We start from the raw sequence: 22741 nt of genomic DNA, 5'->3' as shown, positions 1-22741 counted from the left end.
AAGTTAAGGTGCATATGCATAACAGAATGAACAGTAAGCAGCCATTAAATAGGGTCTAATGATGATTCAGTATGACTTGTTTAAAACATGCTCATTATGTATATAAAAATAATAACTGAGCAGAAATACACCAAACTGCCCTGGTTGGTTTGGCTCCGTGGGTAGAGCCTCGGCCTGGGGACTGAAAGGTCCCCGGTTCGATTCTGGTCAAGGGCACATGCCCGAGTTGTGGGCTCAATCCCCGGTAGGGGGCGTGCAAGAGGCAGCCAATCAACCATTCTCATTGATGTTTCTATTGCTCCCTCTCCCTCTCTGAAAGCAATAAAAATATATTTAAAAAATATATACCAAACTATTGGCACTTGAATGGTCTGCTAACAGCACATTATCTCCAGGACTTGGTACAAAATGACAAGAGAAAAAAAATCCGAGATGTTCTGAATTAAATTACGGAGGGCCCGGCTGGTGTGTGGCTCAGTGATTGAAGTTGACCTACGAACCAGGAGGTCACAGTTGGATCCCCCGGCAGGTGCCCTGAGCTTTCGGTCCCCAGTGTGGGGCGTGCAGGAGGCAGCCAGTCAATGATTCTCTCTCATCATTGATGTTTCTCTCTCTCTCCCCCTCCCCCTTCCTCTTTGAAATTAATAAAAATTCCTTTTTAAAAAACTTACGGAGGGCTGAGTGAAAGGGCCAGCCAGGCTGTTAATAGCTGGGAGCCAGCTAGCGAGATTGGTCCCATTCCCGAGTGTGGGTGGGAACTTGGGATGGACGTCAGGTGGCTTTTCCGCCATTATCCAGGGAGGGAGCAGCCAGGTGCCATCAAACCCCCGGAGCTCCCGCTTCTTGTTTCCATGTGCACTTTCCGGACTGGCACCCACCACCCGTCTCAGGGAGCAAACACTTCCTGCAGACACTGCGCCTCCCCTACCCGCTTATCTGTAGCCAGTGCAAACTCTTTTAAAAAATATATTTTTAATTCATTTCAGAGAGGAAAGGAGAAGGCGAGAAAGAAACATCAATGATGAGAGAGAATCATGGATCGGCTGCCTCCTGCACCCGGGATGGAGCCCACAACCCGGGCACGTGCCCTGACCCGGAATCCAAGTGACCTGGGTCACAGGTCAGCCTGCAACCCCTGAGCCAGGCCGGCCGGGCCCATGTAAATTCTTCCACAACCTACATCTTTCTTCCCCAAACTGTTTCCATGAAAGAGCTGGTCAGCTCCAGGACTTCAAGTTGCCTTTTCCTCCCTCCTCCGGGCGCTGCTGCAGGTGGTTAGACTCCTCGCCCAGGCCCCGTCTTCTTTTCCCGCCGGAAATGGCCCCATAAGCCGTGCTTTTCCAAATACCTTCAGCCGTGGACGTTAGCATTTCTGTTCAACAAAAGCACAGGACAGTAAGATGCTCAACGCATTAAAAATCATCGAAAACGCATACGCAGGGGGACAAAGTTCAGCACCTTTTCGGTTGAACGAACCTATAATGTTTGAATAATGGTGCGATGTACGGTCTTCTTTATGATTTTGAGTTCCGAATTTTCTAGAAGGTGTTCCCATCACTTAAGTTACAGCTAACACACAGGATGGACAGACCGACGCCCTTCTGCAGGCCTCGAACAGGAGTGGGTCGGGGATAAAGAGACTGCCCTCCAAGCTGCTCTCCAGGCCCGATCCTGGCCTTCCGGGGCGGGGCAGGACCACGACCTCAGCGCGCAAAGATGGCGACCTGCGCGCCCCGCCCTCCGCCCCTGGCGCCCGGCCGGAGCCGAGCTCGCCCGAGCGGGCCCGAGCGTGCTCGGCCCGTGCCCGAGCGCTGCCGAACGTCGCCGAGTGCGCCCGAAGCCGAGAGGAGCTCCGGGAGCGCGCGGGCGGGAACGCCCCGCCCCTAGCCTGGGAGCGCCGGCGCCGGCGCGGGGAGGGACGGCCGGATATGAGTGGAGCGGCCATTTCCTGTTTCTCTGCAGTTTTCCCCAGCTTTGGGTGGTGGCCGCTGCTGGGCTTCGGCTTCCCGTTGGAGGAGGGCGAGGCGGCGTGGACAGCGGCCCCGGCACCCCACGCCCCGCCGCCTGCAGCCGCGCGCCCGCCCGCCCGCCGCGCCTCGAGCCCGCCGCTTCCCTCCTCAGCCCCCGGCCGCCGCTGCCGCGGCCCCCCGAGCGGCCCAGATGCAGGCCATCAAGTGTGTGGTGGTGGGAGACGGGTGAGTGCGCGGGCCGGGCCGCGGGTGGGAGCCGGGGGCAGGGGGCCGGGGGCCGGGGTGGGACGGGGCGGGCGCGCGCGGGGCCAGGGCTCCGGCCTCTCGGGGCGCGGGCCGCCCCCCTGCCCGGGACCCCGCGGCGCGGGCCTGGCTCCGGCCCTGTTCTCTCTCCGGTGGGGGAGGGAGTCGCCGACGGCGGCCGGAGGGAAAAGTGAACTCCACCCTCCGCTGTCTCCCCGCGCCCGCTGACCGCCCGGCCTCCGCCTCGCAGGCTGTGGGGGAGCTGATGGCCTTTCCTAGAAAGGGGCGCCGGCTTGGCTTCTCCACGAACCCCGTGGCCCCCTTGCGAGCCTCCGCGCGGCCCGGCGGTCGGTCCGTCGGTCACCACCGACGGGTACTGCCCGGCTGGTTTGGGGGACCCGAAACTGATTTACCGGGGTGTGCACTTCCGCCGCTTGGAGGGTTTGAGAAATGACTGCTTTTGCTCTTGGCGTGGAGAAACTTTTCCGATCCTGTCCGCGAGGAGCTGGGTGTGATGAAAACGGTTGTGTGTGTGGTTTTGTTTTTCCCGAGTGTGGTGTGGTCAGGACAAGACGGGCATTGGCCCCGGCTCCTTGCCTTGGGTTGGGGTGTAGCAGAGCCGCTGCCCCGGGGCGGGGGGGCCCGGGCTCCAGGCTTGGCTTGGCTTGGCTTTGCTTTCCTGTGGTGGTCACGGGCCTGGAACACAAGGCTTGTGTGATGCAGCCCTTGCCTCCCGTCGAGACAAGAACCCCAGTGTGATCCGAGCACAGGCGCGCGTCTCGGCGTCGGCCGAGCGGCGGGGCGCGGGCGGGGGAGCCGCGAGCTGGACGGCCGGCCCGGCTCGTCCAGCGCGGGACGCGCGGCGGGTTCCCGCTCGGACCCGGGCGGAATCGAAGGAAGCTGCTGGCCTCGCTCTTCCCCTCGATGGCGGCGCCCCCGGCTCGTCAGCAGGGCTGGGGCCGCCTGCTTTGCTGCCCCTCCGTGGGGCTAGCAGTTCCCGGCGCATTTCGTTGGAAATGGTTTCTCTGAGTTTAAAAAAAAGAAGTCCAATCGCCGGCGTCTGATTATAGTACCGCAGCGTGTAACATTCCCACTGGAAAATGTTGAAAACTACACCATAAGCTCGGCAGACAGGTTTCGTTGATTCCTTACAGAGTAAGTAGATCTGCTGTTGGCAGAGGACTTGTTGGATGCCTGGTTGGGGGTCGGTCGGTCCTTCAGACCCCGCCCCCCCCCCCTTAGGGGGAAGCCCCGGAGCGATCACTCATCCCCCAGGGCGGCCTCCGGGGGCAGTTGTGCGGGTTAAACCAGGTGCTGGGTGTTAAGCGCCTCCCAGATGCTCCGCACGGGCCCGCTGCTGCGGTCGCCGTTTCTCATGGCCCGGCGCCGCTGGGCTCTGGGCAGCGAGTGTTGGGCCTAAGACACAGATCCTAGCCTTGAGTTTTTGAGTTTTTTGAAAACTGCGTTTGACATGGATGTGGACGGGGGCCAAGTGATCGTGCAAGTGAAATGCACCTTCACAAAAAAACCTGAAGCTGTGTCTATTATTTAGCGGACAGCACGTGGGGAATATGACTTCCGAACAAAACTTAGATGCCAGTTTCCCATACCAAAAGTTATTTTCCTGCTTTTACCCAAATGAAATGTGTTCCTGGTGATAAAGCTGGAACGTTCTTTTATTCACAAATCGGTAAAGCTTTAAGTGTGGGCCTGCGTTTCACGGAGCTAAGGAGTCACTGAAGGTGTGGGATTTCAGGCAGTGAAGGCAAACAGGTGCCGCACATTTCAAGCTTCCTCACTTTCAGTATGTTCTTGGCGATTCTGGTTAGAAGCTGTGTCATAACCATGGGGTTTTTGTTTGTTTTTATTTTTATTTCCAGTGTTTAATTGGGTGTGCATGTAGACGTGACGTCGCTTTGGGTTCATTAAGTCCTATGTCATGACCATTTTATAACTTGGGTGAATTAACCCATATTCTTCTAACAGATTATTTCCTATATTGTGATTTTTAATTGCATTGACTCTAAACTATGAGATAAAATTTGATACGTTTTTATTAGAAGGCAGTCCTTCCTGAACACAGGGCCTGTCACTTTTATTTGGGGCACCTCTGCCCTAAGATGTTCGCTCAGCTTTACTTCTGTAAGACGGCATCTCACATTCAGATATTTACAAACCATTTTCAATAGTGTTGTGTTGGCTGTGGTTGACTAGAAGTCGGAGTGAACGACTTGAAGCCCTCATTTCACTCATTATACAAACTGGTGTCCAGATTGGGCCAGTAGCCTCTTCAGCCCAGCCTCTAATTTAGATATTGCTGCCCAGGGATTTTTTTTTTTTAATTGAGCATGAAAAATTCATGTATGTATCATGCCTCCCATGGAATCATCTTTTTCTTTTTAAGCTTCATGGAGTTAAGTATTTCGTTTTGAGGCATAGGGTGCCATGTGTTTGACCTGTTGTAGAGATGTTTGAAATCCTCACTGACTTCCAAATTCAGGTTTAGTATACGACTGATCTTGGTTGGTAAAATGACACATAATGCCTTTTTTTTTTTTTTTTTTTTGATGTGTCATCCTTTATTATAGCCATAGCTTATTCAGTCATTCTCCTATTGGATGATTAGGTCGTATATGATTAATTTTCTTTCTTTTGTGAACTAATTTTTTAAGTTGGATTTATTGGGGCGATGGTTAATGAAATACAGGTGTTCAACTCTATAATACATCATCTGTATATTACATTGTGTGTTCAGCCTCCCCCCAGCCCCACTTTTTTCTTCTGGTAATCACCATACTGTTGCTTGTGACTGAGTTTTTTGTTTTTTTTAAATATATTTTTATTGATTTCAGAGAGGAAGGGAGAGGGAGAGAGAGATAGAAACATCTATGATGAGAGAGACTCATTGATCGACTGCCTCCTGCACACCCCCACACTGGGTTTGAGCCCGAAACCCAGGCATGTGCCCTGACTGGGAATCAAACTATGACCTCTTGGTTCATAGGTTGATGCTCAACCACTGAACCACACTGGCTGAGCTGAGTTCTTTTAGTTTTAATTTTGAATTTTTTATTCTGCTTAATCCTTTTACTTTTTTCACCCAGCTTCCCAATAGCCCTCCCCTCTGACTGCTATTTCAAATTATAATCTCAGTAAAAATTTTATTTAGTGGAGGAGGGTCAGGAATCCATTTTTAAAAACCTTTAACCCACCCTTTATGATGTTCTGTCTTTGCATTAATCATCTACTGTTTTGGTACTTAACTGCTTTTCACCTCTGCATCGCCAGTAGCTCCGTCTGACTGTGGTCTTCCTAGAAAGGAGATGCTTTGTCAGGAACCCTGCTACCGGTTCCTGATCGGCAGTTAACAGATGTCATCAGAAGGAATATTATTCCTCCAGCATCTTTAATAGGGAACAATTCCAAACATATAGAAAAGTTGAAAGAATTGTCCAATGAACCACATGTATACATGGATACCCACCACTTGGATTCTGTAATCAACATTTTGCTGTTTGCTTTGTCACATGTCTTCCCATTATTGGAGGGAATGTTTAAAGATGACTTAATAGAGAAGTTGATTTTGAAGGAGACTGACTGAGGGTGATAGACAGTTAGATATAAATTCTTGTTTTGAGTGTAGCTGGTGTGGCTCAGTGGATTGAGCATTGTCCCCTGCACCAGGAGGTGTCACGGGTTCTATTCCCAGTCAGGGCACATGCTGGGCTTGCAGGCTCCATACCTGGTAGGGGGGATGCAGGAGGCAGCTGATTGATGTTTATCTCTCATCGATGTTTCTAAAATCAAAAACATATTTTTAAAAATTCTTGTTTGAACTCTATCTTCTGTTGACTCAAGTAACCCCAGGGTTAGGCTTGGTGGTTCTGGAAGGGCGGTCTGAGTAAAGGCTGCTTCAGACTTGAACTCTGCTATAGGTAGTGTCTTCAGCTTTGAATGTTCTAGAAACTACACAGAATATGATTTTTTTGAAGCCTCCAATGGTGATAATTGGTGGCTTTCTATAAGTTGGTTGTGATGTCTTGTTAATAGCAGAACATCAGAGTTTCTGTTTGGGTTTTGTGTTTTTGTATCATGAAATGACTATTAATTCATACATTTTCTGAACATATTCTGTGCATAGTTATGCATTTACTGAAGGCTTACTGTTAGAGTCCTCATTCCCATTTCCCAGTGCAAGTTGAGGCCTTTCAATTCAGGGTCTTTAAATTTTTTTTATCTACCTGGATACCTTACTTTTTTTTTTTTTTTAATATGAAGAAATTGCTGATGTTTCTAGATTATTGATCATTAAAAAAAAAGTTTTGGCCCTGGCCAGTGTACTCAGTGATTAGAGCGTCGGCCCGTGCATGAAAGGGTCTCAGGTTCGATAGATACCAGGGTTGCAGACTCAATCCCTATCCCTGGTCAGGGTGAGTTCTGGAGGCAATCAATTGATGTGTCTCTCTCACATCCATGTTTCTCACTCCCCCCCCCCCCCCCCACTTCCTGGTAATAAGTGGGAAAAAATACTCTCTTGTGAAAGTTCTGGTTTATAGATTTCAGGAATTAACACTGAAATTTGTCCAAAATATGTTTAAGTAAAGTTTCCTTAAATTCTAATGGAAAAATGAACATAATAGGAACAAGTTACTGGGTTTAATCTTAATTTCTCTTAGATGGGGCAGGAGCACAGGTAGGTTAAGAAAGTGCTCATGTGAAAGTCCTTCCAGTAGACTCACGTTCACTTTCTAGAGTTTAATCTTTCAAAGATTAAAAAGAGGTTGAACTGAGCAGTTAACACATAAAATTGGAAATTCCAAAGCAAATAGTAACTTCCTGAAATTCTGCAGCAGCGTCTGTCCGGGCTGTGACCAAGTACGGCTCCATCTTCCTGTGGGGAAAGCCAGTGTTGACTTTGGCTTTGGGCATTTATTTGTGGATGTGTTTAAAAGGAGTGAATAAATACACTAATAGGAGGTAAATAACTGTTTCCTTTTTCTTTTTATCTGTTTTAAAAAATTAAGTAAGTATTTAAATAAAAGGTTGGACATGTACTTATTTAAAAAGTTATAATTTCATAATTTAATGATTATCTTATAGAATGCAGATTTGTAGCAAATAACTGATTGCTAATAAAACTTCAGTCAACATCAGGTTATGTCCTTACCTTGAATTCCTTTATAGTTCAACCTTTCAAAAGATACTGTCTCAGCTGAAGACAAAGTTTCAGGAAAAGAAAGTTCAGAGTGCTTAAAGCACAGTTGGCCATCTTTACAGTAATGGCTCTGTTCCTCAGATATAGAGAAGAGACAGGCCAGGATCGATCTATCTATCTATCTATCTATCTATATTATTCATTCTCCACAGAGAGGAAGGGAGAGGGATAGTTAGAAACATCGATGAGAGAGAAACATCAATCAGTTGCCTCCTGCACACTCCCCACTGGGGATGTGCCCACAACTAAGGCACATGCCCTTGACCAGAATCGAACCTGGGACCCTTCAGTCCGCAGACCGATGCTCCATCCACTGAGCCAAACCGTCCGGGGCAGGCCAGGATCTTAAAGGAAGTGCTAGTACATTTTAACAGGGAAGTAAAATTTTATTTTTAGAATATATTTTTTATTGATTTTTAGTGAGGAAGGGAGAGTGTAGAGAGCGCCTGGGAAGGCACATGAGTTAATTATCTGCTGAGTCCACTGGTGTCGGCAGAGCCATGTCCTGGAAGACATACCGTGTCAGAGGCAGGTATGTTGTCAGCCTGACCCTTAGCTCAGGTGCCAGGGGTGGGTTTCATTATCTAAGTTCAGCCAGGCGCAAGGAACGGACGCAATTATCCAGGCTCAGCCAGGAGTGACAATTACAAAGAAGCCACAAGAATGAAGAATTGCAGCTTGATCTTTAACCATGATTTCACATAATTTCCTTTGTTTTAAACGCTAGTAAAACTTCCTGAAATTGCACTGTATGTAATAAACGCGCTGCACCAGCTCTGGGTCCATCAGAGGGCAGTGTCCCACCGGGTCCCAGCTTTCCCTACTGTCTCTTTCTTTTTCTCAATCCCCAGCCGCCCCTACTCAGGAACTCGTCTGCTCTCTAGCCCTGCTGGTCGCAGTAGAGAGAGAGCTTATAGGAGAGGGAGAGAGACATTGATTGTCTGCCTCCTACACGCCCCCTATGGGGATTGAGCCCGCAACCCAGGCATGTGCCCTGACTGGGAATCGAACCTGCAACCTTTCTGTGTACAGGACGACACCCAACAAACTGAGCCACATGGGCAAAGATGAAAGTTAAAATCTTTTTTTTTTTTTTATATATATATTTTATTGACTTTTTACAGAGCGGAAGGGAGAGAGATAGAGAGTTGGAAACATCGATGGGAGAGAAACATCGATCAGCTGCCTCCTGCACATCTCCTACTGGGGATGTGCCCACAACCAAGGTACATGCCCTTGACTGGAATCGAACCCGGGACCTTTCAGTCCACAGGCCGACGCTCTATCCACTGAGCCAAACCGGTTTCGGTGAAAGTTAAAATCTTAATAGCTGCTTATCCTGGTCAGTAAGTGACAATAACTATGAACATTTTTGCACAACATTTGTAATTTTGAAAAGAGGTTCATTTATCACAGCCTTAGACTCCGCTCTCTGCCTCAGCTGCCACATCCAACCCATGGCCGAGCCATGCTTGTCCTCCCTCAAGTCTAGGCAGCTCCTGAAATGCCCCCTCTTCACCCTGAAAGCCCCTCCTAGTCCAGATTACCAGGGGTAGTTACTGGAATAGAGCAGCTGCTGCTACTTCCTTATTTTCCTGCTTCTGGGCCCCAGCTTCCTCAGTCTTCTCTCCAAGCGCGTTCCAGAGTCTTCTAAAAATGCAAATCTAATGGTTTCTTGGCAACTAAAAAACCTCTATGACTTCCCAAGTAGGATAAAGTCCATGTTCCTAGCAAGAAGTTATTCTGGGCTTCCTTTAGTTCTGGGTCTCCTCTTATGCTGTTGCTTTTGTCTAGAATATTCCTCCCTATTGTGTCCCTCCTTCCCCTAAGTCTCCGCATACACTGCAGCCTCCTCTAACTGCCCCCCAAGACTAGGTTAGATCTCTTGCTGTTTCCAGAGCATCTTTGATAACACGTGTTGCACCTATAATTTTTTGTCATGACTGTATTCTTCATTTTTTAATTAGCTGCATAAATTCCATGGGGTCTTATTTGTTGCAGCACCGAATACACTTCCTGGCATAGCACACAATTTGTTGGTATAGGTTGAAATTGAATTAAGTAATGCTCACAATAGTTTTGTGATGGAGTGGTAGTTTTGCATCCATATTACAGTTGAGAAAACTGGAGGCATAAGGAAGTTGAAACTTACCCCAAAATTCCAGCCAGTAAGTGATAGAGTTGGCCATGGGTGGGTCTCAAATCCAGGGCAATGACTTCAAATCTTAGGCTCCTGCTCCTACAGGTTTATTTTGACATGCTAAGCTTTTAACAAATGTATGGCCAGTGAGTCATCTCTGTTTAGAAAGCCTTTAGGAGTTGGAAGCTACCTCCTGATGATATAATGTTTGACTCTGTGAGGTCTTTAGGGTGGGGAGTTCCAACTTTTGTTAAGCCCTACGTAATGTTACAAGTGAAACAAGTATTGGCACGACTGGATGGGCCTGTAATCGGGCCTGGTTGAGAGGTTTTTTGCCTTAAACTAAGAGTGCAGGGAAAATAGAAAAGCACCTAACTTCGTATGGTGATTCCTAATTTATACTAGTTGAGGTTGGACAGCAGATCTTACAACTCAGAATGCCATGTGTTCTCATGGTCAGCCTGCTGAGGACGGCAGGGAGGTGGGCATTTGCTAAACTATTAGGAGGCCAGGGACATGGGCTCTAGAAACCCTGAAGACATCCTATGAATGTACAAATTTGGCTAACAGTGCAGTAACTTTAAATTTTAGGTGATGTTCTCTTGAAAAAAATTTTTTTCAATTATTGGGAGACTTCCAGTCCCAGACTTCTGCTTGATGCACTGTACCTGTTACCAGCTCGGAGGTCTTCCTTCTGTGGAGTCTTTCTGCAGAGTCTCTTGCTTACTCCTCCCTGCAGCTGCTGGGAAGTTTACTCCAGCATCCCTGAGCTATTAATTAGTGTCTGGCTTATACTGTGTTAGCTGCTCTAAAAGCTTGTGGTGATGTGTGAGGACAGGGGGTGGGGAGGTGGCAGTGAATACAGATGAGTTGAAGTGAGAATAGTTCTGTGTGGTGGTTATGACTAAGCACTCTGTTAAGAGAGCAGTCATTGCTGATTGCCTGAGGGAGGCTTTAGGAAGGTGGTGGAATTTGAGCTGCCACTCAGAGGCAGCAAAGTCTATTACTTAGCAACAGATTAGAAGTTGCAGAGGAAAGCTGTGTTTGCAGATTAGTGTCATAAAAATAATGAAGATTCTTGGATGAAATATTCTCCAGATGGTCACCGTAAAGAATTTCAATTTTAAGATAGTGTTTCTCTTGAACCTTATTTAAGAGCTGTTTCCTGCCGAAACCGGTTTGGCTCAGTGGATAGAGCGTCGGCCTGCGGACTGAAAGGTCCCGGGTTCGATTCCGGTCAAGGGCATGTACCTTGGTTGTGGGCACATCCCCAGTGGGGAGTGTGCAGGAGGCAGCTGGTCGATGTTTCTCTCTCATCGATGTTTCTAACTCTCTATCTCTCTCCTTTCCTCTCTGTAAAAACTCAATAAAAATATATTAAAAAAAAAAAAAGCTGTTTCCTGACTATGAGTGCTGATATCGCGTACCTCACCAGAATGTGAAGGCTCCAACTCTGCCTTTCTGAAAAATTCTAGTTTGTTTACTTTAAATTTCAGGATAAAAATACATGTGTAATGTTAAATAAAAGGTTATAGAAACAGTTTTCTTTAATGCTAAGTACTGGTGTATACGCCTTGATTTTTCTATAAGTTATTTTAACAGAATAATGAAAACTAGGATTACATTCATGTTAACCAAGCAACTTACACCTTTTTTTTTCTCTCTCTCTCTAGAGCTGTAGGTAAAACTTGCCTGCTGATCAGTTATACTACCAATGCATTTCCCGGAGAATATATCCCCACTGTGTAAGTATTTAAGTTAAACTGGACATTAACTCATCTGTGATGTTTGCAGACACCTTTGATCTTTGTTTTGCTATTTACATGAACAGACATGATTGCTTTTCCTTTCAGACATTCACCAAAGTCTAGGTAAAAAAAAAATACTTAATAAAATGTAAAGTTTCGACACAGTGATGAAACACACAGCTTTCCTAATTGATTTTTAGACATTTAGGAAATACAAGAAATTTAAACTAACTGAAGTATGGAGGCTGGGTAATGTACGTTTCAGATAAATTTGGCCCTCTGGGCTCTGTGTGCAGGCTGACATACTCCGTTATGTTGTAATTGGCCTTTTCTGGCAAGTTCTCCGCTGGTTACATGTCACTGTTGAGTTAAGGGGCCTTGGAATTTAAACCAGGGTGTGTTTGGGGGTGAGCGTACAGGAGGGTGGAATTGGCTACTGGGCTGCTCATTCCCTGTTGGCAGCAGAATTGGGTGGAGATGGCGAAGTGCTTTTCTGCTGACGGGGTTACTAGGGAGCCCCACGTGCCTGCCCGGCCTCGCAGCACCTCCCTGTGGTCACGCTGAGCTCTGCTTTCCCGGCTTCCCTCCTGGGGGAGAGGAAGCACCTCCAGGGCCATCTCCGCGAGCGCAGCGCTCTCACTTAGGTGCTCCCTGACGTGTTTTGTTGCATATTTTAATGTCAGTGGAACTTATGGTAGGGACTGTCCTTATCCGCAAATGTAGATAGAGCTGAGTCGCTAACAGCTGGTAGGACTTGGAACTGCTATAGCTGATGAACCCTGGTCAGTTTTTTGGCTTTACACACAGTGCTGTGTTAAACATCATGCATGTGTGTTTGTGCACATGTGGAATTGTACCAAATTTTAAATTTTCATAGGCACTACCCATTTGCCGTCTCAAAGGCTATCACTTTGACCAGCTGTGATGGAAACAGGCCCTTAGTACATGTTGTGGTCCTCATAAATTGAAAAAGTTACCTCACCATTTGCATTTCTGATCATCAATGAGGTTAAAATCTTTTGAATGTTTACTGTCCATAGTCTTCTGTGAATTGCCTGTTGAAATTTTTGCTTATTTTTCTACTGAAATTTTTTCTTACCGGTGGTACTTCTGCATATAAGAAATATTAATCCCTGTCTCTTCATTTGTCTTTTAACTTTGTTACGGTGTCTCCTATGAGTGATGCAAAAATATTTAGGGTGTATTTTTAATGTTTATTTATTGATTGATTTTTAGAGGAAGCAACATACACACACACACACACACACCCCGATTTGTTGTCCCGCTTACTTATTCATTCATTTATTGCTTCTCTTAGGTGACCTGACCAGAGATTGAACAAGCAACCTTGGCATATTGGGATGACACCCTAACTAACTGAGCTACCCAGCCAGGGCCTAGAATGTATTTTTTATTTTAGTATGGGGCGGACGGCGGGGGTGGGGAAGTCACCATTCAGTGAATAATCTCTCCTTTTCTCATGAGGCAGAATTAGTACACATCAGACCTTCTATGAAAGCTAGTTTGGTCACTAAATTTTTTAGACCACATTAGCACTTTAGACCTTGACTTTGCTGCCCCAGTGTAGTAAGACCTTAAGTTCTAGTCTTCAAAGTATGTAAAGATGAATTCTGGAGTTCTATTGTTTCTATTTGGTACCTGCCCTGGTTTGAATTTCAATGCCAGGTTTTTATTTAATGAACTACTTACTCTATGATACTCGTAATTGCCGACCTTATTTTCCCCTGTTAGCCTGTAGGCTTTTTGGTCTTCCTTCTGTAGTTAACCAGTTTTTGTGTAGCAACTTCAAAGTAATTTAAACATGTGTAGTCCAGTACATTCACTTTGAAAACGTTATTCGATGGCTTCTCAGAACCCCTCTGCACGCCGGTTGCGGGCATGGATGATCAAGACTTGACTCAGCCCCAGCCTGCACGGCAGGTCTGTGGAGGCACAGCCCCCGCCCCAGCCCCGCCGTGTGCCGTCTTGTCAAGAGTGAGTCAGATGTCTGTGAAAAACTCAGCAGCGGGATTTGAAAGAGGGACCAGGTTCACACTCTATTTCTTCCCGGAGAGGAAGTATTCTCTTTAGTAAAGGCAAAGCTTTTTTATTGCTGACAGTAACTTCTTTCAGTTAAATTTGTAGCGTTCCTTTGTTTCGCAGGCATTTTCCCAAGCTGTGCATTATTTCCCTCACACTCCACCCTGTGTTCCCTCCGCTTCTTAGCTCACAGGTGTCTCCTTGTGCCTGCAGGAAGGGCATCTGCTGGCCTGGCGGCCTCCAGGCCCCCTCCTGGCCTTCTCAGCACCACTTCCTCTGGGACCCCAGCTGGGACAGCGACTTGGGTCCTGGACCTGGGCCTTATGCTCCAAGATTAGAGACTAACAATTTTTTCTCCATATTTTACAGCTTTGACAACTATTCTGCCAATGTTATGGTAGATGGAAAACCGGTGAATCTGGGCTTATGGGATACTGCTGGACAAGAAGATTATGACAGATTACGTCCCCTCTCCTATCCGCAGACAGTAAGGACCACAAGTGATTTTTTTCTTTTTTAAGATTTTTATTTGATTTTTAGAGAGAGGAAGGGAGAGGGAGAGAGCCACTTACTTGTCTTTAAATACACAAGTATCTTACTTGCATCATTTGCTTATCTTGTTACATTTTGTTCTTCCTTTTACAAGTGCATTTTAAAACAATCTTGGAAGCTTAGTGACTAACTGACAAACATGGTATAGAGGCAGTTGAACAGATTCCTTGGGTTCAAACCCTGCTCTCCCTCTTGCTGTGTAACCGGGGGCAGTGTTCTTCATCTCTGGTCTTTACCTCTTTCCTCGGAGGATTAGAGGAGTCAGTATCGTAAAGCATATGGAACAGTCCCAGGCACATCACAGCCGCTCCAGTGAGGCTGCTATTAGGCACCCCCTCCTTCTCGTGCGGGTCTGGAGACCTCAGTTCAAGTCATCCATTCTCCTAGCAAGCCAGATGGTCAGAGGGGTCAAGGGTCAGGGTCAGGGAGCCATCTGGAGAAGGAGGCTTTGATCTTTTGATTGGTTTATCCTTTGCTTGCTTTAACCATCACTTTTCCTTAGTGGTTAGTGTGGGTAAAAAGAACTAATCTGCTCCAGTCTACTCACATCTTGCTTTTTGTTTTTAAATGAACTTCCTGTTTAGTGGTGATAGTGTTAAAATTCTGAATACTGCTTTTTCCATGCAACAGTCATCGTCTCTTTGTTTCCCGCTGGAGAAATTGCCAAATACTGTTTCTTTGAGCTGTAGATTTTTGCTGATTGTTCTTGAGCTGGATTTTGGTAACAGACCAAAACTATAAAATGGAAGTTTGAATTGCATGATGCATGATTTCTTAGTTATCTACAACTAAAAATTAACAAAGTATTAAAAACCAGCCAAATCACCAAATGGTTTGGATTCTTCAATATGTTTAGGAATCTGTTCTATACCAGTGGGTGCTTAATAATTCTAGATTTTAAATGGGTTTGCAAACATACTGAGCTAGGAGTGTCCTGACCCACTGGACACATCTGGAAGGGTGGGCAGGGTGTCACTCTGCCTCCTGTGACTCAGGGTAGGGTGTGGTCTTTTTCTCAGAGAGTCACGGTGTGTCAAAGGTGACTTGGCAAGATTTCCGCTTTGTGTGCTAAAGAACACATAGATAGCAACAGATGGAATCAGGCTGCAGGGAGTTGGCTGAAATCCGAGGGGGCGCCGTCCTTCTGAGGGAGGGCTGGGACCTAAACCTTTTATGTCTCATTCCCTCGGAGGGGAAGAACTGTTTCCTATCAAATGCTTGGACAGCTGAAGGAGTAGGATGTGACTCTTGCCCTCAAGTAGCTCACAGATACCGTGTAATGTCGTGCGCCGTGTGTTGCACGGAGCGGGTGAGGGGCGGTACGTGGGAGCAGAGGGGGAGCGCCCCGCCAGCAGGCAGACACGCCCGCCTGGACTCCTTGCAGGTGAGGAAGGACGGCAGCCCTGGCGGCCGAGGGCGGGTCCGCGTGGAGGTGCCACCGCCTGGAAAGCCTCCTTCCTGTGAGCTGTACTGCGCTGTCAGGAGGAGCAGGCCTTGGACGGTCCAGGCTGGCACCTGGGTTCTTGTTGGTGCTAACGGAGCACAGTCTCCCGTTGTTGGCTCCTTGGCCTACAGGCCTATTCCTGTCGCTCATCCGTGCCCGCTCAGACCCACTCGGAAATGATCTTAGCTGTGGCGTCCTAATGAGCTGTTCTCTTTCCTGAGGCCACTGATGCCGGCACCTTCTCTGTTGGTCGCTCTGTGTAGCCAAGTTCAGTCTGCAAACCGTTGGGTTCTACTTTGTTCTCCAAAAGATGGTGAGCAAGTAGTCATCATTTTCAGTATAACTTGCTCTTCAAGTTTTTATTTTTTTCTAAACTAAGTAATCCTTAGGCTTTTCTCCCCTTCAATAAATTATCTTTACATTCTCCTTAAAAGTATTTTGTAACTTCTGCATATTCCCCTCACCTGGTATGCTCAGAATAGAGGTGGGATCATATAGCACTCAAGCCCAGTGTCTCACCTTGTGTCCACGCACCTGCATTTGCCTACCTGCCTGTTCCAGTATTTAGTGGTGTGAGTGGGAATAGGTGTGTCTTATCAGAGTCACAGGGCCCAACCCTGTGTGGGTCACCCAGGTGTGTCATGGCAGTGTTTGGGTTTTCTGTATGTGCCCTGACTTGAAAAGGGTTTATAAGTCCTGGCTAGAGTACTGCCACGTGAGATACAAAGAAGAGCCATGGTGTGGAGCTGAGCTGTTGTGATTTTCAAACGGCTTCGAGCTTGGCTAGGTTGGCTGTTGTGTCCTCCAGCCAGAGTCACTGGCACAGCTGTGGGTGGACACAGTGAGGCGGTCACTGTCCTGAGGGACACGCACACCTCGGGGACTGGGATGAGAGTTGGGCAAGGGCTCAGGGAAGCGGGCTCTGCTCTGGCTTGGATTCTGGCAAGAAGCAGGGTAGCTTTGTTGGGGATTTATTAAATTTATTAGAAGGTGAGGATGAAGTCAGGCTGGAGATGTGGGCTGGCAGTTCCTCTCCTCGGTGGGAGAGGGGACGTCAGGGGCTGTGATTTGCAGTCACCTCCTGTGCTTGTGCTTAGACACAATTGGGAAGTGAGTGGCCTTCATTTCCTTTGCGTTTGGCCTCCGGTTCAGCATGGCCGCACACCGACCGTGTCTGACGGCGGCGCTCTGGGTGATGCTTTATGCCGCACAAACTTGCCGTGGCGGGGCCGTGGGCGCCGGGCCTGCTCTCAGGCGGGGCTCCTCTGCTCTGCGTGTGGATGTGCCTGGTATTTTCCTGGTGCATAGAATGCCTGTGTTAAAAACAATACTCCAAGCTTGCAAGTAAAAACCAGGTGGAAAGCATTTGGAAGAGACTGAAGTGAGAGAGAGAAATTACAGTGCTTTGGAGCAGTGAGAGTCAGCCACCCAGAGGCCTGCCCACCTTGTTTTGTGGCTTATACCACTGACCGGGGGGAGGCAACAGGAGAAACTGCTGTGATGCTGACCAGTGAGGACGGGGTTAGCAGCACAGGGGTGGTCAAGTCACCGAGCGCCTCTGGGCCCGGCCGTGTGGTCAGAAGCCCTGTGATGTAAAGAAAGTAATGGTCAAGTCCAGCGGAAAGGTGGCCTGTGACCCAGGACAGCGCAGGTGGAATACAGAGGCTGCAGGACACACAGGTGACCTGTGAGGAAGGGAGAGTGTCGTGTGGCCGCGCCACAGGTGGCTGTGCTGAGGAGCTGCATGTCACAGGGACAGGCTTGTCACAGGGATGGGCCGTGAGAACATTGGGCATCAGGGTGGAGAGCAAAGGTCTGAACAGCCGGTGCCAGCACATGCGTCTCAGAAGCAGGCGAAGGAGTCCGCGAAGCCAGTCAGGCTGGGGAGGAACAGGCAGATGGTGTGACGGGAGCGTAGGTTGGAAAACATCTTTCTTCATCAAAAAAGATGTTCTTAAAAATGGAACAGGGCACGGTAGATGTGGGCGGAGGATATCTTGAAACTGCATTTTCGTGCCAGTCCCCAGGAGTCCCTGTGTCACAGTGGAGATCTGGCGTCACGCCAAGTCCTGGGGAGGACAGATCTTCACAAATAGCCACAGATGAAAGCAGGGGCTGACGGAAACTTTAATGGTCTCTTCAAACTGGAAATGAGAGCTCGAATGAGATGAAAGGAAAATCATTCCCTTCTCCGCCCGTCTGGAGAGTGCCAGGCTCTGTGTTGCTGGAAGAGCAAGCCTCTCCATTGGTATTGGGGCAAAGGAGGGGATGGGAAGCATTGTAATAAACACCCGAATGCTGTCACCCTGTCCAGATCCGTGGGGGCCGGGGGTTGAAGGTCTCTGTGCAGCAAGCTGTTCCCAGAGTCCGGCCCCAGCCCCATTCCCGGAAAGCCTTCCCCCCAGAGGCCTGTCCACAGATGGGGCTGCCCGAATGCTCCAGCCTCAGCCGGCCGTCTCATGAGTGGGACGGAGCCCTTTGAAAGGTGTGCCTGTCGCTGATGGATGCCAGTGGCAGGAAGGACACATTTAACACTTCCCTGCAGAGCACGGGCTTCCTGGCACATTGTCCATGTGCTGCCGTGGGGAGAAGGCGCGCCGTCTCCTCCCCGTGTTTGCCTGCCCTCTGGCTTCACCTGCCCCTCCCCCAGGTTGGTCAGCTGTGGCTCTGGCATCAGACCTGTTAGACCAGCAGTCGCTGACCCGTGCGTGGTCCGTCAGTTGGCGACCGTTGTATTAGACCATCGGCTGCTGTTAGCTCAAAACCTTGGGAGGGTGGAGACAGTTCTGATGAGGTATAAGTAGCAGGCTGTGTTGATTTTATTTTCCTCCATTTTTACTAAACTCAAACAAAGTTCTCATGCATTACTAGGTTGGAGAAACGTACGGTAAGGATATAACCTCCAGGGGCAAAGACAAGCCGATTGCCGTATGTAAAACTTTCAGTCGACTTCAGTTTCAGCTCTCTCTCCTCTCCTTTCTTAGTTTTCCTAGGATTTCCTCTTCAGCCTCACGTTTCTTGGGTCTGCTTGAACCGGGCTTCGCATAGGGTGTGACCCTTTACCCCTAGCTTGAATGGAAGCAGTCCTCCCGAGTGGAAGGGGAGGCTCTCCCCAGGCTGGTGGAGATGGAGACGGGGCTCCGCCAGGAACCCCACTGCGGGCCCAGAGCTCAGCCGGGTGAGACTAACCAGGGCTGCCAGGGCCTTCTGCTGGTGTCCTGGTGCGTGGTGTCCTGGGCCGGGGTGCGGCTGTGCGGGTGGTGAACTAACCCACTCTGCTTTGTCGTGTCATCAGCTGCGGTGATTCTTGGACAAGCTTGTGCATGTGCTGGCATAAAAATGTTGTTCATAAAAAGCTGTTTGTGGGGTGTTTCTTTCCCTTTCAGGTACAAGATAGCGGCTGGATGATTGAAAGTGTTAGCTTGGGACTCGGGAATTTCACCAAGTAACAGAATTGCCTCTTTCCAGGAAAATGTTTTATAAATTAGCGTTTTAGAAACTCGGTATTTTTTAATTCGAGTAAGTATTTAGACTTTTTACACAATGCAGGACGGGAGGAAAGCCCACATGCTTCACTTGTAGCCCCACGTTTTTCAGGCATTTCTTCTGCACCTACCCCGCCCGGGCACAAGCTTTCTGGAGGCCGCGTGCAGGCGTGGGGAGCTCCGACTCTCACACGCTCGGCCGGCCTCCCTCGTGGGAATGTGCTCAGTTAGCAAGGGCTGGAGCCCAGCGACCAGCTGAGGGTGTTTATGCTTACCACGCAGGCGCGGAGCTTCCTGAGAAGCATGCGCTTGTAGGTAATGCTTTGAGAAACTGGCCAGGTTTTACGGAATATTCTAGTGGTGCCTTGACACTTGATTTTGTCCCCGTTAGTCTCCCAGTGGGAGTTGGGAGTGATGGAAAGAGGCCTCCCAGGCTCTGACCTGATGCCTCCACAGCCTCAATAATGGGTGGCATGTTTCGCCTCCGCTCCCCTTCTCCCCGTGGCCGGTGCTTCAGCAGGGCCTTGTTTGGGAGCCGTCTGCCAGAAGCCAAGGTGTATCCAGGGAGCTTGCTCTCGACACAGGCTGCGGGGGTACAGTACGTGCCCCTGGTCCAACGGCTCGTCCCCAGCAGCATTTAGAAAGCAGAGTGCGTTCGTCACTGCGGGACCATCTTCTAAACGCCACCTGTGTTTCCTTTTTATAGGACGTCTTCTTAATTTGCTTCTCTCTTGTGAGTCCTGCGTCATTTGAGAATGTTCGTGCAAAGGTAAGTGGGGTTTTTTTTAGAAAACCTATTTTGTTACATAATGTCACTCTCAGGAAGAAACTTTAAGACATAAAATACCATTCACTGATTGACATTTTCAGTTACTTAAATTGGGTTTAGTAATTCTGTTAAAGCGCACCAGCAGTGTTCTAAGTGTCTGACTGCAGTGCCTGGAGTTGTAGCTTCCGGCTGACTCAGAGTGCTGAGTGCAACGTCCAAGAGTGAAGCCCAGCGCCGCCCCCACCCCTGCACCTCTCAGACCCGGCGAGAAGCACCCTTGCCGGGGCCCCTCAAGGCTCAGTGGGTGATGGCAGCGGAGCCGAGACCTTGGTTCAGATCTCTATTCTCATCCCTGAGTATATATACAGGGCAGGCAAAGTAGGTTGACAGTTGTGAGTACACTAAATACTGTTTGTTATTAATTATTACATTACTTATTTGTATTACATCTGTCAACGTACTTTGCCCACCCCTGTATGGAGTATTTTCTGAGATGACCTAAGAACTTGACTCGTCTTACTAAAAACGAAGTGGGTTTAGGGGGAACCATCCCTGTCTCTTCCCCTCTCTCTTGCTGATGAGTAGTGCCTGCCCGGTAGGGCCGCGAGTTGACCATGCTTACTGTGGGTTTAATCTTGGAGTCCTGCTTGCTGTCAGATATCCAAGGCAGTCCCCTGGTCCAGGCCGCCCTGGTCCTCGAAGGAGTGAGTGGAATGTGAGCACAGCTGGGAGCAGGTGGCTTCTGCGTGAAGGCTGTCGGGACACAGTGACTCAAGGGCAGGTGGCATTTTGGCCACTGAGTATATGACTTAGGTGAAGGACGCTCAAAAAGGAGGGTCATAACTCTCGTCCTTTCTTCCCATCCAGTGGTACCCTGAAGTTCGACACCATTGTCCCAACACTCCCATCATCCTGGTGGGGACCAAGCTTGATCTTAGGGATGATAAAGACACGATTGAGAAACTGAAGGAGAAGAAGCTGACACCCATCACCTACCCGCAGGGTTTAGCCATGGCCAAGGAGATCGGTATGAGCAGCTGCGTTTCTCGTGTTTGCTTTGTACGTGCTTTCGTTTTCCTGATGGAGACTGAAGTGCAGCCTGGGAAGTGGAGCGTGTGCTCCTCCAGCTCAGGGACTGGCTGACTGTTGGGGAACCAGTTAGGTGACCCCGCCCATAGTGTTGAGGAGAAGCAGTGGGGTTAGGGGTTGCTGTGCTGTGTCTTGGGGGGCGGCCTCCCCTTGTTCTGATCAGAACCGTGGCCGAGTGGCTGTAAGAGGCTGTGTCTCTCGGCAGGTGCTGTAAAATACCTGGAGTGCTCAGCTCTCACACAGCGAGGCCTCAAGACAGTGTTCGATGAAGCTATCCGAGCCGTTCTCTGCCCGCCGCCCGTCAAGAAGAGGAAGAGAAAATGCCTGCTGTTGTAAATGTCTGGGCCTCGCCCCGTGCCCTGGCCCTGCGAACCTTTGTATGCTTTGCTCAAAAAACGATGGAGCCTTCGCACTCAATGCCAAGTTTTTGTTACAAATTAGCTTTTCCATAAAACCATTTTGAACCAATCAGTAATTTTTAGGTTTTATTTAAATAAGTGTAAGGATTCAAACTTTCACATTCTATTAAAATTTAGCCCTAAAATGACAAGCTTTCTTAAAGCCTTATTTTTCAAAAGCCCCTATTTTTGCTCAGATAAAGAGTTGCCAAAATTCCTTGTGAACTAAGTTGCATTGTTGTGCTAAGAACACTAAGCACTAAACTGTTCAAAGGCCTTTGTCTTGGAGAAGACTAGCTTCTGAAGTTAGGGAAGGCAGGCACTTGCTAATGAGTCTCACACGCAGCAGCCTCCTTTACGAAATGTTGCCATTCATAATTTATCAACCCACGCTCCTTACCTAACATTGTACTGTATATCAACTCAACTCTTCGGATTGATCTTTATTTCGTAGTGAGATTTTTAAAAATTAGTATATTAGCTTTTGCTGGATCGTGAGCAGACCCTTCCTCACGTGTTCCTCTGATGAAGTATTCTGCTCTCACGGGCACACTGGGGTGGAGTGTAGGGAACACTTGATGTGATCAAAGGATGAAGACAGTATTTGACAAAATATGAAGTGGAGATTAATTTACACTACATTGTACGCGTAACAAACTGAATAAGTGTCTTGGGTAAGATTTGAAAAAGGTTAGTTTCTGTCAAATGCAGTTGATGGTGAAAGTTGGTATTAATCAGTAAGTGTTTTCTTAAGATTTTACTTTTTCTTTAAACTTGTAATCCCTCCCACAATTGGGCATTTAATTCATCTTGGAACTGGTCATTCCCATAGTTGCTAACTTAGTGCTTTTCTTATAGACCCCTTCTCAATGAGCAATATGCCTCCTTGTATAAAATCTTTCTTGATAATGCATTAGTTTTTCTGTAGGTTAGTCAAAGTGCATTCCTGTTTTCACGTTCTTTTATTCAAAGCTAGTAAGTGCTTTCCTTAGTTTTCTAGAAACTAGATGTAAAAATCACGTGTTGCATCTCTACAGTTTTTTAAGTATTTTAGATATTCTTAAACTACGAGCCTTCTTACCACCACTGTCTTGCCAGACCCCAGCACTGTACCTTGGCCGCGGCTGGCCCCTCCGCCTCCCTGTGTGGACACGCTTCCTGTTGCTCTGCCTAACCATGTTCCTTTGGGTGGGAGGTTGTGACCTTGTGCTTGTGCTAACGACGTTCTGTATAGCTTACCCACTGGCAAGAACACAAATTGGACCTTTCAACCACTAGAACAACATTTTTTAAATTGACATTTGCAGACTTGTGGAGTGTTTTTACATTGATCTTTGCTAATGCGGTTAGCAGTATGTTTGCATGTATGACTTAATAAATCCTTGAATCCTATGAGTGGTCATACTTGAGTTCTTGAGAGCTCGGGGAACGACCCCCTGGCGTGTCCGTTTTCACTTGCCTTTAAATTCCTAGGCTGTGGAAGACCTTCATTTTCAATCCCCTTTTCATGCGGGGACAGGGAGGGCCCTCCAGCAGAGACGAGACATGGGTGAGTCAGCAGATGGGGGTGGTTGGTTTCGGACCTATGAGATACTCCCGTGATGCCCACCGTGGGGCACCCGTGTGCGCACTGCATGTGCATCTCAGG

General features: G+C 48.1%; 1 protein-coding gene across 2 annotated transcripts; it reads left to right on the top strand.

Annotated features, from left to right (window-relative positions):
- The first annotated feature begins 1937 nt into the window (after nucleotides 1-1937).
- Nucleotides 1938-22485, top strand: RAC1 (Rac family small GTPase 1). Of its 2 annotated transcripts, XM_036312061.1 has the most exons (7): nucleotides 1938-2195; nucleotides 11242-11313; nucleotides 13726-13843; nucleotides 18224-18280; nucleotides 19544-19606; nucleotides 20474-20633; nucleotides 20901-22485. In XM_036312061.1, the coding sequence occupies exons 1-7, from the start codon at nucleotides 2161-2163 to the stop codon at nucleotides 21029-21031; spliced, it is 636 nt and encodes a 211-aa protein (XP_036167954.1). In that variant the 5' UTR covers nucleotides 1938-2160; the 3' UTR covers nucleotides 21032-22485. The 2 variants fall into 2 exon arrangements, with proteins under 2 accessions (XP_036167954.1, XP_036167955.1); XM_036312062.1 differs by lacking the exon at nucleotides 18224-18280 and having other exon boundaries at nucleotides 1943-2195.
- The last annotated feature ends 256 nt before the right edge of the window (nucleotides 22486-22741 follow it).

This window comes from Myotis myotis, unplaced genomic scaffold, assembly GCF_014108235.1.
Source record: "Myotis myotis isolate mMyoMyo1 unplaced genomic scaffold, mMyoMyo1.p scaffold_m19_p_6, whole genome shotgun sequence".
Taxonomy (NCBI): domain Eukaryota; kingdom Metazoa; phylum Chordata; class Mammalia; order Chiroptera; family Vespertilionidae; genus Myotis; species Myotis myotis.
The sequence above is the reverse complement of the archived record's forward strand: the minus strand, read 5'-3'. Positions and strand labels throughout refer to the sequence as shown.

Bases quoted from the DNA above. Each gene is read 5' to 3' on its own strand.
- RAC1 (XM_036312061.1), top strand. From the start codon at position 2,161: ATGCAGGCCATCAAGTGTGTGGTGGTGGGAGACGG. The intron at 13,844-18,223 runs GTAAGGACCACA...ATGCATTACTAG, and splicing joins CCCTCTCCTATCCGCAGACA to GTTGGAGAAACGTACGGTAA. The intron at 20,634-20,900 runs GTATGAGCAGCT...GTCTCTCGGCAG, and splicing joins AGCCATGGCCAAGGAGATCG to GTGCTGTAAAATACCTGGAG.